The sequence below is a fragment of the Heteronotia binoei genome, chromosome 13 (genome assembly GCF_032191835.1).
Source record: "Heteronotia binoei isolate CCM8104 ecotype False Entrance Well chromosome 13, APGP_CSIRO_Hbin_v1, whole genome shotgun sequence".
NCBI classification, from domain to species: domain Eukaryota; kingdom Metazoa; phylum Chordata; class Lepidosauria; order Squamata; family Gekkonidae; genus Heteronotia; species Heteronotia binoei.
The window spans coordinates 23,764,680-23,783,070 of record NC_083235.1 but is presented as its reverse complement, the minus strand read 5'-3'; the positions used below and the strand labels follow the sequence as shown (position 1 = coordinate 23,783,070).

Sequence of the window (18,391 nt, the reverse complement as noted above, 5' to 3'; positions counted from 1 at the left end):
GCAAAGCGTCTTCCCCCACTTTCATCCCCTGCAAACACCATGTGCCAGCCTTGGCAAGGAGTAGGGCTTTTATCTTTTTGCACCAAGAGTTCCTTTGCATATTAGGCCACACCCCCTGATGTAACCAATCCTCCTGGGGGTTACAATAGGCCCTGTACTAAGAGCCCTGTAAGCTCTTGTGAGATTGGCTACATCAGGGGTGTATGGCCTAATATGCAAAGGAGTTCCCGCTACAAAAAAAGCCCAGGCAAGGAAGATGTTAGAGTCCATTGCCTTCATGTGGCATAAGAACATAAGAGAAGCCATGTTGGATCAGGCCAATGGCCCATCCAGTCCAACACTCTGTGTCACACAGTGGCCAAATAAAACCCCCAAGTGCCATCAGGAGGTTCACAAGTGGGGCTAGAAGCCCTTCCACTTTGCCTCCCCCAGCACCAAGAATACAGAGCATTACTGCCCCAGCCAGTTCCAATAATATGCTGTGGCTAATAGCCACTGATGGACCTCTGCTCCATATGAGCTTTGCTGTATCTCAGTACTTCCACCCACTCCCCCCTTTTTCCTGGGGAAATGGAACCCCCTTTGGAGATCCTTTTCTGAGATTTGGAGTGGAGGGTGGGATATAAATCCAACGTTGTCTTCTGGGGAAGCAGAACCCCCTTTGGAGGAGAGTGGCTCGCTGCAGGAATGCAGAATGGGAGAAGGGAATGGAGGAACCCTACCTCTTAAAAGTTCATAGGTTGGTTCTCAGTAATCATTTTGCCACCAGGTATTGTGAGATGATGTGGAAGGTGGGTGGGGTGATGGCTTTTTGAGCTTTTCACTCTTCAAAGGAGAGGGAATTTTTTCGACCAGTTCGATGGGCTCAAAGCTGCTTTCCCTTCAGCCTACCAAAAACCTCCAGACCCCACTACCCTTGTTGGACCCCTACAGGGCCTTGGCTCCCACTTGCGACAAATGCTACCCCCGGTGAATCCTTGGGCCAAACCCAGACCAATTTCACACTAGACCTTTAATCCTGGTTTAGCCCTGTCCCCAAGTGGATATTTTACACTAAAATCATAGAGCTGGTTTCTCTGATTGGAGTGTAGAATGGGGACAGGGCTAAACCAGGATTAAAGGTCTAGTGCGAAATTGGTCCCAGTTAAGGTTTTTCCAATTGGACAGAGTGCTCCTGGACCCACTGAAGGAGGTGACTGAATGAGCTCTAAAACTGGGAAGCAATATGCCCAGTTGCAGCTACAGACAAAAGGGTGGCGGGCATAGCCTTCGAGCAGGCCCAGAGATGGCTGTACCTGCAATGTACCTGTATGCAGAGATGCAGCTGGCTGTAATATCAGCAGTATTCCCAGTACAGTATCAGCAGTATGTTGAGGACAAAATGCACAATGCACAGCATGCACACCAAAATGCTCATCCAAACTTTAGTGAACTTGAACTCTTGACATCTAGATTCAAGGCCAGTAGCACCTTAGAGATGGACAAGATTTTTTTTTTGTGGGGTGGGGGGGTGGGAATAAGCTTTTGAGAGTCAAAGTCCCCTTTGTCAGATTGGCCCCTAAGGTGCTATTGCACCTTATGCTCTGCACCACTTTGGTGTAGTGGTGAAGTCTGCAGACTCTTATTTGGGAGAACTGGGTTTGCTTCCCCGCTCCTCCACTGGCAGCTGCTGGAACGGCCTTGGGTCAGCCATAGCTCTCACAAGAGTTATCCTTGAAAGGGCAGCTGTGGGGGAAGGAGATAAAGGAGATTGTGAGCCGCTCTGAGATTTGGAGTGGAGGGTGGGATACAAATCCAATGCCACCGTCTTCTACTGGACTTGAATGTGGCTTTTCTACTGCAGTCCAACTCAGCTACCCTCTGAAATTAACCTTCTATGTGTACCCGGAATTACATGGGACTGGGTCCCTGTGTTTGGATCCAATATCTGGTCTTAAAGCTCACAGGAGATCCCTTTGTTATCAAACAATCCTGGTTGAACAAACTTTGGAGACCGCACAAGAGAGACGTGTGGACACACACAGACACAATAAAGTACAGCAGCGGCAAGATTTTTTTTTCCTTATGTGTTGAATTTTAAAGAGTAAAGTTGCTTTAACCATTTGTACACAAGGGAGGGGGGAAAATACAGATATAAAAATAATCAAGCTTAGTGCTGCTGCTTTCCCTCCCTGGCCCCACCCCCATATAGATATATATTATCAAGACATCTCTGGCTAACACTCATATATAAATTCTTTAGTAGACAAAAATAGAACTCTGTACTAAACCCAGTCCCCTCCCCTTTACCCTCAGCGAGTCGGGGGGCTACCGGCCAGGGGCCCTTTGGCAACCAGCTCATTTTCACCTGCAGCTCTTCTACTCCTGGCCATTCTAGATGGTGTTGCCTGCCTCACAGGACACTAGTGCACGTAAGCACTGTTCCGGTGCCTCTTGTGGCGGTTTCAATGTGTCCCAACCAGGAAACGTATATGTAATGGCAGAAGATCTCACGCCTCGTCCAGGCATCAAAACAAAAGCAGTTGTCCAAGCTGGTAGTGCATAAAGCATCATGCAATTTCCCAGGTTGCATATTTTTAAAACAAAACCAAGGTTCTAGTCCTCTTATTTGCAGGAGGAAAAACAATACAAAGAGGACAAGGCTTTAAAAACAAGGTATTTCTTCCTGTCCAAAAAGCAAGGGCAGAGGAAAATTCTAGGATTATTGTCACAGCGTCTTTCTTAGGAAATGTGTACGATGTCACCAAGTAAGGCACTTTTTCGTATCCTTGCAAGAAGGGTTGGGGGGGGGGTCCAATTACAAGTCCTGAACTTGAGCCACAGTGAATGCAGCACTCTTGCATCTGGCAAAGAATTCTCATCGCCAAGCACACAAGACTGCAAAAACGACATTTTCTTTATCTCACTGGAGAAATTCACCTCGTCTCAGTGGAAATAGCACTGCTCTCATAGGACCAGGCCTTGCCTGAGAGCAACTGGAACTCTACTGCAAATATATATATATTTTCTGTATAATCCACTCCTAATCCAAATGCTCAGTCCGATAGCTTTCCTGCGCAAGTAAAAGAACCCAGGAATCCGGGCTCTTGTCTCTGCCGTCTCCTTAGCCTCCCCCCACAAGCTGCTGCAACTTCTGAATAGAACGGGGGAGCCTCCTCAGTGTTCCCTGATCCTTTCAAGCAAGTATTCCGGTCTCAGCTCGTCTCCTTCCACATGCAGAGGAAGAACGAACTGCATCGCATGCAGCTGGCTCTCTCTGATCCACTCTGCCCCTTTATCACATACAGCTGCCTAAAGTGTCACATGCTGCTCCATTATAGAACTCGGAGTGGGGGAAGTGTCCGAGTGCCTTATCGGTAACTGGCAATGCGAATATTCACACATTCGCAGATTTCTACATGCACAGATTCAGTGATTCGAGTCCATTCCTTGCAAAGGCTTTGCAGACTATCGGCCTCGATTGCATAATCCGAACACACATCTCACAAGAATCTGAAAAGCGCTTTAGTCGGGGTATTTTGTAATGCAGTGACCAGCTGGTTCATTTGTATAACAAATTCCTCTCCCCTTTCTGCCCCCCTCCCACAATAAAGGCAAAAATCACAACCGATTCACAATGATTATCCACGTGCCTTTCCATTTCTCTATTGCACTGTGAATTCCATCCACTCAAGGCCGTATTAATACTGTTTACAACATAGCTTATAAGAAAAATGCAGGGTTGCCAACTCCAGTTTGAGGAATTCCTGGAAATTTGGAGGTGGTGCCTAGGCAGGGAAGAATTTGGGGAGAAGGAGCTCAATGTGATGTCATAGTGTCTACTCTTGGAAGGTGCCATTTCCTCCAGGGAAATTGATCCCTATATTCTGAAGGTCAACTGAAATTCAAAAAAAACTCCAGGCCTCACCTGGAGTTTGGCAATCCTAGAAGTGAGTCTTCTCTCCCCCTCTCTCTCTCCCCCTCCCCCCTTCTGGCAAGGTAATCTGCCGGTTTCTCAGCTCACTTCATCCTGTGATCAAGCCATGCTATTCCACAAGTAAAAGAAGCAACTTCGAGGATTGCTAACCTTCTCTAGCAGATTGCACCAAGCCCACCTCAGAATAAGCCTTTTGCAAAGGACAGCCTTAGATGAGGAAGAGGTGCACGGCAACTGAGTAGGGGACTGAGGGACCAAGGGAAACCCAGCTCCCAGGGAAATGGGAACCAGCCGGTAACTTGCAGGTTAAACAAAAAAATCCAAAAAGGGGTGAAATAAGAAAGGCAGAAAACATTTGCATATTAGAGGAATCCCAAGGTGTAGTGTATTGTATTCAAATGAAGACCTTTTGTTGGAGAGGCTCTTTACAGCTACACTCAGAGTGGCCACCCTTGCTGAGCCAGCCAATCAGGTAATATCCATTTGAATGAAGCCCACTGTTTGAGAGGCTCCTTACAGCTACACTCAGAGTGGCCACCCTTGCTGAGCCAGCCAGTTAGGTAATATCTATTTGAATGAAGCCCATGCAAATGAGGGTTCCGAGCCCTTCCTTTTCTGTTGGGTGGTTTATTGCTGGAGGTGTGTTTTGGGTGGAATTTCTGTGTATATAGTTGCGACTAACTGCGTGTGTTTTCAATTGGATGGATATTACCTGATTGGCTGGCTCAGCAAGGGCAGCCACTCGAGTGTAGCTGCAAGGAGCCTCTCCAGCAAAGGGTCTTCATTTGAAGTTCCCAGTGCACTACACCAGGCGAGACCCTGGCTGTGCAAAGCTTCCCTTGGAGCTTTCTTTCACGCTGAATCAATGCAGTCTGATAGACCAGCTCATTCCAATCTCATCAGAGCTTGGGAGCTTATACTGGGTTGGCCATAGTTAGATGGGAGACCACCCAGGAAGACAGGTTACCATTGCAGGGAAAGGCAATGGCAAACCACCTCTGCTGCTCATCTCTTGCTTTGAGAACCCTATAAGGGGTCACCATGAGTCAGCTGCAAGTTGTCAGCATGCGATTATTACTAAATGCTGGAACTCAAGCTCATGGAGGCAAAGAGCCTGGCAGGAGCTGACAGCCATCTACAGCACACTCTGAGAGTAGCAAAGAGTGGGGAACTGCAGCTGCTCTTCTACTGCAAAGTGCTGACTGCACCTGTGTCAATGCAAGCAAGCAGAACATTTTCCTTACCCTGCTAACGGCCTCTTCCACTCCCAACTTCATCAGGTTTCTGAAGCATGGGATGCTCCTCCCTCACCAACAACACCCTTGCAGTGAGGCAGCGGCCCTGCGTTTACATCCTGCCATATGGACTGGCCCATTTCGGACTCCAAAGTCGTTCTGCTGCAACACTGACCTGGTCAAAGGAATCACCAAACTCCCGCTTCTCCCCCGTGATTGCAGGAGATGCTGCCCCCTAGTGGATGCCGTGTGGCATTCACCACTTCCTTGTGCTCTTGCTGCGCTGTGGGAGAGCTTGTCATTGCAGGGGCCTTCTGCTAATTCCTGCCAAACTGAAGCTTTTGCTAGTAGCAGGAAAATGTTAGCGCCTGGGCTGGGCGGGGCAGAGTTGATGTCATAAGTTCCTTTCCCTTTCTGCCCCTCTTGCTGGCCAGTGGATAGAAGAGGAGGGAGCAACAGAGAGGAAGGAGAAAATTCCTAGAATGGCTCTGCCTACGTTGGTCAACCTGCCCCGTTAAAGCTTCTCCTCCATCAGAGGGGAGTCCACCTTGACGCTGTAGAAGAACAGCAGTCTAACTGGGGAGGATGAAATTGGGTCTCCCGAGCCATTCGGCCCTTTTCACCGCCGGTGCGTTCCCAGCATGACCTTGGTGATGAAGTTGACAATGGCAGAAGCCGGCTGCTCGGGGTCTAGCTCCGCAAAGAGGTGGCAGATGTTCTCACACGGGCTGCCCTGCTTCTTGGCCACGAAGCCGAAGACCCTGCAAGAGATAGAATCGCTGCTGCATAGGGCTGCCAGGTCTAACACAAGAAATATCTGTGGACTTTGGGGGTGGAGCCAGGAGCAAGGTTTTGAAAAGCACGCTTGTACTCCAAAGGGAGTTCTGGCTGTCACATTTAAAAGGATTGCACTCCTTTTAAATGCCTTCATTGGAAATAATGGATAGGGGCACCTTCATATATAACATATATGAACATATGAAGCTGCCTTATACTGAATCAGATCCTCGGTCCATCAAAGTCAGTATTGTCTTCTCAGACTGGCAGCAGCTCTCCAGGGTCTCAAGCTGAGGTTTTTCACACCTATTTGCCTGGACCCTTTTTTGGAGATGCCGGGGATTGAACCTGGGACCTTCTGCTTCCCAAGCAGATGCTCTACCACTGAGCCACCATCCCTCCCCCTTTTTTGGGGGCTCATAGAATTGGACCCCCTGGTCCAATCTTTTTGATACTTGACAGTTGTTTTGAGGAGAGGTGCCAAATGCTATGCTGAAAATTTGGTGTCTCTACCTCAAAAAACAGCTGCCCCGAGCCCCAGATACCCATGGATCAATTCTCCATTATACCCTATGGGAAACGGTCACCATAGAGTATAATAAGAGTGCTCAGTCGACATTTCCCTCCCCTCTGCTTTCTAATGACCCTGAAGCAGGGGGAGGGTCTCCAAACTGGGGGATCCCCTGCCCCCCAACTGCTGATTGGCAACCCTAGTGTTGCATGAATGAAAAAAATACAAATATGCGCATCTGCCAAATGGCACTGGCTCCCAATGTGATTATTTCCTGCTCCCCTTGCTAGTCTCAGGCGAGTTTCTGGGCCATCCTGAGACACATTCAGATGCAGTAAGTCACAGCTCAGCTGCTAGTACCAAATCCCCTCTGCACCACCTAAGAGCTCTATGGCCTCCTATGACTCTCCCCCATGCCCCAAGAGTCATTTCAAGCTGCTTGGTTGGCCAGCTGCTGCCCTCTTTGGTGAAAGCCCGGTTGCTAAAGATGACTTGCTACATTATGGCTTCCTGGAGATCAACTGATTCTGGCTCCTTCTCTTAAGAACATAAGAGAAGCCATGCTGGATCAGGCCAATGGCCCATCCAGTCCAACACTCTATGTCACACAGTTACAAAAAAACCAGGCGCCATCAAGAGGTCCACCAGTGGGGCCAGGACACTAGAAGCCCTCCCACTGTGCCCCCCGCCCAAGCACCAAGAATACAGAGCATCACTGCCTCAGACAGAGAGTTCCATCTATACCCTGTGGCTAATAGCCACTGATGGACCTCTTGCTTCCTAATACAGGATTAGGAGGGGTTCTTATAGGCCATCCCACTCAAGGTCCCACTTTCTGAACAAAGAGGAGGAGCAACTTACGGTAGAATGTCCTCCTCCATGAAAAAACATGGTTGAGGCACCAGAACTTGTTGGGGAATAATGGAAAGCAGACCTGTTCTGAGTGTTCTGCAGCTTAAAAATACTACTAAATAATTTGTGGGGAGGGAGGGCAACACACCTCCAGCTAGTCAGTGACGTCTAGGGCAGGGTGTCAAACTCATTTGTTATGAGGGCCAGATCTGACAAATAAAACTTTGCTGGATCAGGCCATGTGTGTCATAAAATGTAATGCCAGGTGGCAGAGATATAAACTTTATAAAGGACACAAAGATTTTTAAAAAGCTCAAAACATTAGTACTTGTTGGTCTTAAGGGTTCTTTCTTTGTATCTCTCCTGTGCGATCCAGAGAACTGGGGCAAAGGAATCTGGCTCTTTCCTTCCTTCTCCAGGGGACTAGGAGGGGGAGGAGCCTCAGTCAATAGAAGGAAGAGAGGCTTGGCTTGGTAGCTCTGCTGTGCGATTGAGAGAGCCTGGCAAAGCAAGCTATTCCTCCCCCCTTCCTCCCCGAGGAGCCTCAGCCAATGGAGATAACAGAGGCTTTGCTTTGTAACTCCTGTACGATTCAGCAAGTCTGACAAAGCAAGCTGCGATGCAGAAGGAAGCAAGAGAGAGAAGGAAGCAGATGACAACCAGCTCCTTGGGGGGCTGATAGGAGCTCCCGGGGGCTTTATTTGGTGCCATGTTTGACACCCCTGGTCTAGGGTGACCTGTACATGTTGGTGAACCTTTATAAATTTAGTACATTTGGATTGTAGGGCAGCAGGTGCCCACCTTGCCTCCTCTGTCCATTAATACTCCTGTCCTGTCCTTACCAGAGGCCCTGTTTGCCATCACGCCAAAGGATTTTAACAGATTACTCTATCAAGATTGCAGCCTTCAGAATCCTGGTGCTTCTGCCATTCTTGATTGGGGAAGGCCCTCTCATGTCCCCATTATAAGAATGGCTGCATTTGAAATCTGACAATGAAGAACAGGGCTGCTGCCCTTTCCAGCACTTACTTGGATGTGGTGCCATCAGGGTTTGCCCACCTGTAATTAAATAGAGAGAGATTCATGCTGCAATGGACATAATGCCATGGGCTTCTCACAGTTGTCTGTCTCTAAGTCACAGGTGTTACAGTGGAGTACGCCTCTTCCAAATCCACAAACTTAAAGAGTACTGCTGATTTTTTCAACAGGCATAGGGTAGTCAGGTAAGGAATGGTATTCTTCAAGCAAGACAGAGCAGTTGGATTCCTCACTCCTCCACTTGCACCTGCTGGAATGGCCTTGGATCAGCCATAGCTTTTGTAGGAATTTTCCTTGAAAGGGCAGCTGCTGTGAAAGCTCTCTCAGCCCCACCTATCTCACAGGGTGTCTGTTGTGGGTGGGGGGGCGAAGGTAGAGGCGATTGTGACTGCTCTGAGATTCTGACATTCAGAGTATAGGACGGGATATAAATCCAATATCTTCTTCAAGCTGTGCCAGACCCCACCTATGAGATCAAGTGGGGCTTGTGTGTGTGTGTTACCTGCGGTCTTGAGGATCCGTGCTGCAGAAGGTGACGCTGCTGACGGGATAATGACGCCGGAAAAACAACCTGTGGGGAAAAGGCAATTGGCCTGAACTCTCCTGACAAAGGAAGGTGTGTATGGGAGAGAGAAAGTGGAACTCATGCTGGGGGCCTTATAGGGGCATTCCCAGAAGCAAGAAGAGAGAATGGGTTGCAGCCAGCCAGTTTTATTGCTGGTGAAAAAGGAAGGGATTTTAATTTATTTTATGTATTTGGTTTTAATAATTGCTGAATGTTTTTTATTATTTTTATATTAATATTGTCTTATAATAGATTATTTCTTGTATTTTATCATGTTACGATGCTGTTAGCTGCCCTGAGCCTGTTTTCAGGGAGGGTGGGATACAAATAGAAATAAATAAATAAATAAATGATGAGGGAAGTATCCTTTGACTATGCAAAAAAAGGGTATGCTGAAGATCGTGGGACTTGCATGGACAAAAGCTACGTGGCTATCAGGGCTGTAGTGAAGAGGAGAATCAGGTGAGAATGAGCAAAAAAGCTGGCTGGGTCCAATCCAGTGTAAGACTCGAGCACAGAGTACTAAGATGGTTGGTGAAGTCAAGATAACAGTGCACTAGCCATGGACTGGGAAAAGAAAGGTCTTAGCCCAAGAAAAAGCAAGTACATGGAAAGGCTATGATAGACTTACTTCCTCTGGTTGTCTGTGAGCGTGATGCCCTGGGCTGACACCTTGAAGTGCACAACGCAAGCTGAAGCACGGGGAGTGGCGCTCAGGGTGCTGGCAGTTGCCTTGGCCACAGCCTGTGGACCAGTCAAGGACTCCGTTTCCACAGAGCTCAGATACAGCACACTGCAGGCTATCGGGTTGGGTGGAGGGAGAGAAAGCAAGAGGTCATCCAGATCAACAAAGGGACTTCCCACCTTCCTCAAAGGCCCACATCTAATGAGTCAGACTTTTTTTGTGAGCCTTTCCCTGCCCAGGTTTTTCTGAACGTATGGAATAATCTCTTGATATATTGGTAGATGACATCTTACGAGATGCTAGGGGGCGCTACCTACGTTACCATCCTGGATCTAGTCAAAGCATATTGACAAATACCTTGGATAATGATACCAGAACCAAATGTGTTTTGACTATCCCATGGCTCTTTTTGAGTTCACTGGACTCCCTTTTGGACTTCAAAATGCTCCCACAAGATTCCAAAGTCAAGTCATCTTGTTCGAAGGCAGTTTCTTTACAACCACCTGCTAAGACAGAGGGGAGCTCGATGCCTGACAGCACATGCACACACATGCATACGCACACACATCTGAGAATCCAGTTGGGGGAGAAATGAGGGGAAGGAGAAAGAGTCAAAGCATCCTCTCCTCTCGGCCGCTTCTTCTCCTACCTCCTGCCCCCATTTCTTGGTTTGCGGTTTGGCATCAGCTGGGTTTCTTACAGTGCAATCCAAAGAGTTAGCTCCAATGAATACACTTCAGTCAAATTCCAAGTAGACCAGTTTAGGATAGCACTGTCCAGGGCTTTTTTTGTAGCAGGAACTCCTTTGCATATTAGGCCACTCCCCCCGATGTAGCCAGAGGAACCTTCTAGATAATCCCATTCAAATTGAAGTACTTGGTTTTGATGGGCATAGTGTTTGGGTTAGAATTTTTATCATCTGCTTACAGTTTCTGGCTTTCCTTGGAGCTGGGGCTATATGCTCCCGACAAACCAAGAGACCTTATAGAGAGCAACTTGTCTAAATTGCTGCCTGCCCAAATAAATGTGTCATCAATTACATTCCAGTTTGCTCTGGTTCTCACCTGCCCCCTGCTTTAGCAGATCTGCAGCTGTGCTCATGTTGGTAGGAACAGCCAGCTCTGGGCTCTCCACCACAAGATCTGAAAAGAAAGAGGAAGACAAAGAAAAGCAACAAGGTCCATGATCCAGAGAACAGCATGTGCGGTGATTAGAGCCAGGGCTTTTTTTGTAGCAGGAACTCCTTTGCATATTAGGCCACACACCCCTGATCTAGCCAATCCTCCAAGAGCTTACAGTAGGCCCTGGAAGCTCTTGGAGGATTGGCTTCCTCAGGGGGGTATGGCCTAATATGTAAAGAAGTTCATGCTACAAAGAAAGCCCTGATTAGAGCAACTGGCTTGGAGGCAGGAGACCCAGGTATAGAATCATAAGAGTTGGAAGGGACTCCCAGGGTCATCTAGTCCAATGCAGGAACTTCACAAATACCTCCCCTTAAGTTCACAGGATCCTCATTGCTGTCAGATGGCCATCTAGCCTCCGTTTAAAAGCCTCCACGGAAGGAAAGCCCACCACCTCCTGAGGAAGTCTGTTCCACTGAGGAACCACTCTAACAGTCAGGAAGTTCTTCCTAACGTTGAGCCGGAAACTCTTCTGATTTAATTTCAATCCACTGGTTCTGGTCCTACCTTCTGGGGCAACAGGAAACAATTCCACACCATCCTCTATTTGACAAATCTTCAAGTACTTGAAGATTTTGGTCATATCACCTCTCAGCTGCCTTCTTTCCAGGCTAAACATGCCCAGCTCCTTCAACCTTTCCTCATAGGACTTGGTCTCCAGACCCCTCACCATCTTTTTTCTCACCCTCCTCTGGACAAGTTCCAGCTTGTCTATATCCTTAGAGAACCAGTTTGGTGTAGCAGTTAAGTGTGTGGACTCTTATCTGGGAGAACCAGGTTTGATTCCCCATTCCGCCACTTGTATTTATTTATTTATTTATTTATTTATTTATTACTTTATATTTATATCCCGCCCTCTCCGCAAGCGGACTCAGGGCGGCTTACAATATCATAAAAACAATCAATTTCATAAAACATATAAAACCATAATACATTTATCAAGTTAAAAACTATTACAATATCTCAGTCTAGTCTGGCGGTATTAGGTTCTGACTATGACCACCAGCTTCTGTAGGATGTCCGGTGGCAGCCCATTTTCAGTCAACCAGAAAAGCCTGCCTGAACAGTTCGGTCTTACAGGCACTGCGGAACGCCGACAAATCCCGCAGGGCCCTTATAGCTTCTGGGAGGGTGTTCCAGAGTTCTGGTGCTGCCACCGAGAAGGCCCTAGATCTTGTTGCGGATAACCTGGCTTCTTTTGGGCCAGGGGCGGACAGCAGATTTTTTGTCCCTGATCGCAGTGCTCTCTGGGGAATATATGGGGAAAGGCGGTCCCGTAGATAGGCAGGTCCCTGACCATAAAGGGCTTTAAAGGTTAATACCAACACCTTGAAGCGAACTCGGAACACAACAGGCAACCAGTGCAGCTCTCTCAGCACTGGCCGAATGTGCTCCTGGCCGAATGTGTAACTACTGGCCGAATGTGTAACTACTGGAATGGCCTTGGGTCAGTCATAGCTCTCTCAGCCTCACCCACCTCACAGGATTTCTGTTGTGTGGGGGGGGAAGGTAAAGGCTATTGTGGTGGCTCTGAGATTCAAAGTAGAGGGAGGGATATAAATCCAATATCATCTCCTCCTCCTTCTCCTCCTCCTAATGTATATAAATCCCCTCTTGACTTGGAAGCACACTGAATGTCAACATCTATTAGGACAGAACTCCAGCTATTGCAGATCACTCTGCTGGCAAAATGCAGGGGTGGTGACTGTCAGCAGGAAAAGGATTAAACACCCTCTTTCTCCCCAATAGGAGCAGATCCCCCTTTCAAGCCGCAGTCAAAAGAGCAAGCAACTTGACGCAAGCAACCTGAAGCAACCCACAGCATAAAAGCCTGCCCTTAGCCTCATTGTAGGAGGTCCTGGGAGGTGGTAAGAATAAAAGTCCTGCCCTGGTGAGATGGAAGCATTTGTAAGGATTCAATAAAAGTATCCAGTGGGTTGGGAAAGTCAAGACACTGGCTGCTTTCAGATGGAGGAATCGGGGTGTGTGTGTGTTAAGGTTTGTGTGTGTGTCACGCATGCCACTGCAGCAACTGCAAACCACACCAAGGTTGAGATGATCTTTGCTAGCTTGCACAGCAGAGCTGCTGAATCAATCCCCAGAAAGCAGGGCCTGAATTAGCAAAAAAGGTTAAACTACTTGATGCTCTTTGCTGGCGCACAACGAACATTTCTCCTCCCCAGGGCTTTTCTTGTAGCAGGAACTCCTTTGCATATTAGGCCACACCCCCTGATGTAGCCAATCCTCCAGGAGCTTGCATTAGGTCCTGTACAAAGAGCCCTGGAAGCCCTTGGAGGATTGACTAGATCAGGGGTGTGTGGCCTAATATGCAAAGGAGTTCCTGCTACAAAAAAAGCCCTGCTCCTCCTCTTCTAGCTTAATGTTAAAGCTTTGGGGGAAGTTGCCATCAAGACTTTTCCTTTTTTTGGGGGGGGGGGACTTTTTAATGTGTTTGTGTCTGCACCTAGAAGTCATGGCAACCTTTGGAGACTGACCCCTACGGGGGGCCTGGAGGATATTCAAGGGAGGTGGCTGGATAAAGCCTGCCCCTGTCCTCCTGACTGCTGGTATTCCAAGGAGGTCTCCCATCCAAGTACTTGCCAGAGTCGACCCTGCTTAGCTTCTGAGATCTGATGAGACCAGGCTTGCCTGGGCTATCCGGGGCAGGGTGTCAAGACTTTTCCTTGATTGGTTTCCAGACTTTTGACTCAGCAATGTATCCCCCTCCCTGCCCAGGATCCCTGGGCTCAGCACAGCCTTCCGAGAACTTACCTTTGTTGGGGATGCGGAGGCGGCACGGCAACGAGATGGGGGTGATGGAATGCTGGGACACCAGCGCCGGTAAGCTGCCTGCAACAGGGAGAACAAGGCACAGCTCTAGGATGATCAGGGCCACAATTGCACAAGCCATAGGCTTTTCTAGGACAACCTCTGCCAGAGCTATAGCTGACCCAAGGCCATTCCAGCAGGTGCAAGTGGAGGAGTGGGGAATCAAGCCCAGTTCTCCCAGGTAAGAATCCACACACTTCACCACTACACTGCTAGTTCACTGCCCATTCTCTCTATCTGTAGGATTGCTAATTCCATCCCATACTATTGTCTGATGAAGTGTGCTTCTAGCACACGAAAACTTACATTGTGAATAAACCTTTGTTGGTCTTAAAGGTGTTGTTGGACTCCACAGGCCTCCTGCCAGTGTAGTTGTTACCATGCTGGCCTGGGATCTGAGAGAGATCTGGGTCCAAAGCCCTCTTTGAGCCAGTTTGGTGTAGTTGTTAAATGTGCCGACTCTTATCTGGGAGAACCGGGTTTGATTCCCCACTCCTCCACTTGCACCTGCTGGAATGGCCTTGCGTCAGCCATAGCTCTGGCAGAGGTTGTCCTTGAAAGGGCAGCTGCTGTAAGAGCCCTCTCAGCCCCACCCACCTCTCAGGGTGTCTGTTGTGGGGGAGGAAGATAAAGGAGATTGTGAGCTGCTCTGAGATTCGGAGTGGAGGGCAGGATATAAATCCAATATCATCTTCTTCTTTACCGCATTTCTTGATACTAAAACACAATCCAATGCATTCAACGAAGATTTCAAATCGGAAAGGGATTTGAAATCTTCATGGAATGCATTGGATTGTGTGTGTTTGTATTAAGAAATTTCCATAGAACACTAAGAACATAAGAGAAGCCATGTTGGATCAGGCCAATGGCCCATCCAGTCCAACACTCTGTGTCACACAGTGGCTAACCCCCCCCCCCCCAAGTGCCATCAGAAGGTTCACAAGTGGGTCTAGAAGTGCTTCTACTTTGCCTCCCCCCAAGCACCAAGAATACAGAGCATTACTGCCCCAGACAGTTCCAATAATATACTGTGGCTAATATGGACCTGATGGACCTCTGCTCCATATTTTTATCCAATCCCCCCTTGAAGCTGTCTATGCTTGTAGCTGCCACCACCTCCTGTGGCAGTGAATTCCACATGTTAATCACCTTTTGGGTGAAGAAGTACTTTCTTTTATCCGTTCTAACCCAACTGCTCAGCAATTTCATTGAATGCCCACGAGTTCTTGTATTGTGAGAAAGGGAAAAAAGTACTTCTTTCTCTACTTTCTCCATCCAATACATAACCTTATGAACTTCTATCATGTCACCCTTCAGTCGACATTTCCCCAAGCTAAAGAGCCCCAAGCATTTTAACCTTTCTTCATAGGGAAAATGTTCCAAACCTTTAATCATTCTAGTTGCCCTTTTCTGGACTTTTTCCAGTGCTATAATATCCTTTTTGAGGTTTGGTGACCAAAATTGTACACCGTATTCCAAATGAGACCACACCATCGATTTATACAGGGGCATTATGATACTGGCAGGACACTGAGGAATAACTCCTAAGGAAGCCCGCCCAGTGGAATACTATCCTTAGCTGGCGGAAACATTGAGCAAGCGGTTTATCCTGGAGCAGTTCATAGAGCTGGATTTTGGAAATTCCACCCGATTCACATGTATAAGGAAGAACTCTTGATTATGGACTTTGAGTCTCTTAAAAATTATTTCAAAACATTAGCGAGAATATTGCTTGCACAGAAATGGAAGCTCCAGGGACTATCTACAAAGGAAGAACTGATTGGGAAAATATTGGAGACAACTGAGATGGACTATTTATCTTCTTTACTTGGTGGCAAGTCTAAAGAGGAAGCAAAAAAACATTAGGAGGCATTATATACGTGGCTTGACACTTCTGGTTGATCTTCCGAATGGTATTAACTGATGATAACTGGTACTGTTTACTATCGTATATATTAAGAGTAAGTTCCAATTTAGATATGCATAATTATGAACTTACAGTATTCATATAATATTTCCTACTTTAATTGTATTTTGAATGTATTGAATTGCTTTATTGTCCTTCTATCCTTGATGGTATATTGATATGCAGAATGTAATATTCTTTTATGTATTTTTCATTTCTATCTATTCCCTGTTCCCCTTCCCCTTCTTTATGGAAACTTAGTAAAACTTTAAAAGGAAAGCAAGCCTTAAGAAAAAAAATATTTCAAAACATGACGTTGTACATTAGAGTTGTTATGTTGTTGTTATGAAGTTGTAAATTAGAGAGTATACAGCGTCTTTAGTTTGTGTTACTTTGTGCCTTTTGTATTTGTGAGTTGTAAGAAGCATTTATATCCATTATGACATGAATTGCACTTTGCCCGTATTATTATACAATCATATTGTGTTTTCACAGTGGATTTGTGCTTGTTCTTGTTCCATCTCAAGGTCAAAACAGATTTGCAATTGGATTTCGCTAGTTGAATTGCAGGTCGCAATTCAAATTGGGGCCACGCAGGCAAGGAAGAGGGCGTTCATCCCACCCTTTCATGGTTTCGCTAATCAAAACTAACTTCCAACACTTAATAGAAAGGGACCCCCCCCCCTCGAGTATTTGCATTTCTTTCCCTTCAAAGAGCTAAGAGTGCATCCAGACACAAAATGTGTAATTCCGGAGACAATACATTCAAAAGAACATCTGTGCAGTTCAAAAACTGAATCTTCTGTATTAGTGCCATCAAATTTGCAGTTCTGATGTTTTTCTCCTGCTCTCTACAAGCGTTACGGGATGTGCTTAAGCAACAATGCATGTGAGCACGCACAATGGCAATACACAGGTGTGCATAGTTTCCAATGACACATCACTAGGCAGTTTCAGGCTTTCCTTAAAAACAAACCAACTCTGCCTCTATGAATCTGTGCAAACTCCCTTTGAAATCATCTCAAGTAGCAGGCATCATAGTACCCTACTCGGCAAGACCTTGAAGTGTCAAGAAGCACGGTTCCTATCTCCTCTGAGCTTGTGGGGTTCATGCCCTGAAGCCAATATGTTCCTAACATTTCTGCATAGAAAAAGCTCTATGGAAGGGGGAGGAGAGAAAAGAGGCAGCCAGGGATAGGAGTACACAGTATTCCTTTTGGTATGCTGGGACTATGACTGACTACCCGTGTGCTTCCTTCTGAAGGCAGACTCCAGAACAGGGGTGGCCAAATTGCAGCTTGGAGGTCACACGTGGCTCTTTCACACATTGTGTGGCTCTCAGAGCCCCCACTATCCCATTGGCCAGCTAGGAGAAGGCATTTGTATCTTTAAATCACTTCTCCAAGCCAAGCCAGTCAGTGTATTTAATGCACTTAAATTTAAAGTTGCTTTTAAAGTTAAAGTTGCTTTCTTTCCACCTCCTTCCCTATTTGCCTTCCTTCCTTTCTTCTTTCCTTCCTGTCTTGCAGGTCTCAGACATCTGACCTTCATGACTTGTGGCTCTCAAACATCTGGCATTCATGTCTTGCGGCTCTCAAACATCTGATGTTTATTCTCTGTGGCTCTTAGGTCAAGCAAGTTTGGCCACCCTGTGCTCAAGAACATCCTGGAAGTGGTACCCCCTTGATCTGAAATGTGGTACAGATTCAGAGAGCCCACCCTGCCTTCTTCATTCCAGTCACTCACCAAAATGGGGTTCATTGTTGCAGCCCTTGATCTTCACCCCCTTGGGCCCTGTTTCGATCAGGAAGTGACGCACCAGCTGTTCAGCAGGATCTCCTGCAACAAAAACAGGAGTTCGAGGCCGTTGAGGATGCTAATTTAATCCCTTTGCCCACTCTTCCCCATGTTCTTCTTCCCATTGGGCAAGGGGGGGGGGGTAGATCTGCCCAGCGACAAAGTCTATGGCAGGGGTGGCCAAACTGTGGCTCGGGAGCCACATGTGGCCCTTTCACACACATTTGTGTGGCTCTCCAAGCTCCCTCCATCCCGTCAGCAAGCTTGGAGAATGTGTTTAATGTTAAAGTTGCTATCTTTCCCCCTCCTCTCCATCTATTTACCTTCCTTCCTGCCTTTGTTCCTGCCTTCCGGCTCTCAAACATCTGATGTTCGTGTCTTGCGACTCTCAAACATCTGATGTTTATTCTATGTGGTTCTTAGTTAAGCAAGTTTAGCCACCCCTGGTCTATGGTGTTTCTGGCTAAAGAGCTGGCAATACACAACCTTCTGGAGAGGATCATTTAACAAAGGAGGGTATAAGTCACAAAAGAGGAGTATGAGTCTACCAAAAGGTGCTGTAATATTATGAGTAGAATCTTTAATAGCAAGCAATGCACAGCCTTCTGGAGAGGAACACGCAAGAAAAGACAGCATAAAGAAGTACGTTCTGAACTCCCAGAGCTTGTTTGATTTAAAGTCCTTGAGGCGGCCACTTGGGGAAAATAAAACAGTTTGTAATGGGCGAATCAGCCCTCTAATCAGCAGTGGCTCTGAGAACTTATGCCGATGACTTTCTACCAGAAATCTGTAGATGCTGGGAATGGAAATCTGGGACACTTACGAACACACATGAAGCTGCCTTCTACTGAATCAGACCATAGGTCCATCAGGGTCAGTATTGTCTGCTCAGACTGTCAGTGGCCTTCCAGGGCCTCAGGCTGAGGTCTTTCACATCACCTTCCATCTGTTCTTTTTAACTGGAGACACCAGGGATTGAACCTGTGACTTTCTGCATGTGAAGCAGGTGCTCTAGTTTCCCTAGTGGTAAGGCAGATGCTCTGCCACTGAGCCATGGCCCCTTCCCTCTTGAGCATGCAAAGCATATGCTCTACTACTA

The 18,391-nt window shown here is 47.1% G+C and overlaps 1 protein-coding gene across 3 annotated transcripts in view; it reads right to left on the bottom strand.

The window, feature by feature from the left end:
* Nucleotides 1-5,736: 5,736 nt before the first annotated feature.
* The window catches only part of TNS2 (tensin 2), a 175,557-nt gene continuing 162,902 nt past the window's right edge, over nucleotides 5,737-18,391 (bottom strand). For all 3 annotated transcript variants that reach the window (XM_060252420.1, XM_060252421.1, XM_060252422.1), the window contains 7 exons: nucleotides 17,242-17,334; nucleotides 13,533-13,610; nucleotides 10,644-10,721; nucleotides 9,526-9,694; nucleotides 8,832-8,900; nucleotides 8,321-8,350; nucleotides 5,737-5,912 (listed from right to left, as the gene is read on the bottom strand). In XM_060252420.1, coding sequence (XP_060108403.1) covers nucleotides 5,771-5,912; nucleotides 8,321-8,350; nucleotides 8,832-8,900; nucleotides 9,526-9,694; nucleotides 10,644-10,721; nucleotides 13,533-13,610; nucleotides 17,242-17,334 — 659 coding nt within the window. In that variant the 3' untranslated portion in view covers nucleotides 5,737-5,770. The remainder of the gene's footprint in view (nucleotides 5,913-8,320; nucleotides 8,351-8,831; nucleotides 8,901-9,525; nucleotides 9,695-10,643; nucleotides 10,722-13,532; nucleotides 13,611-17,241; nucleotides 17,335-18,391) is intronic.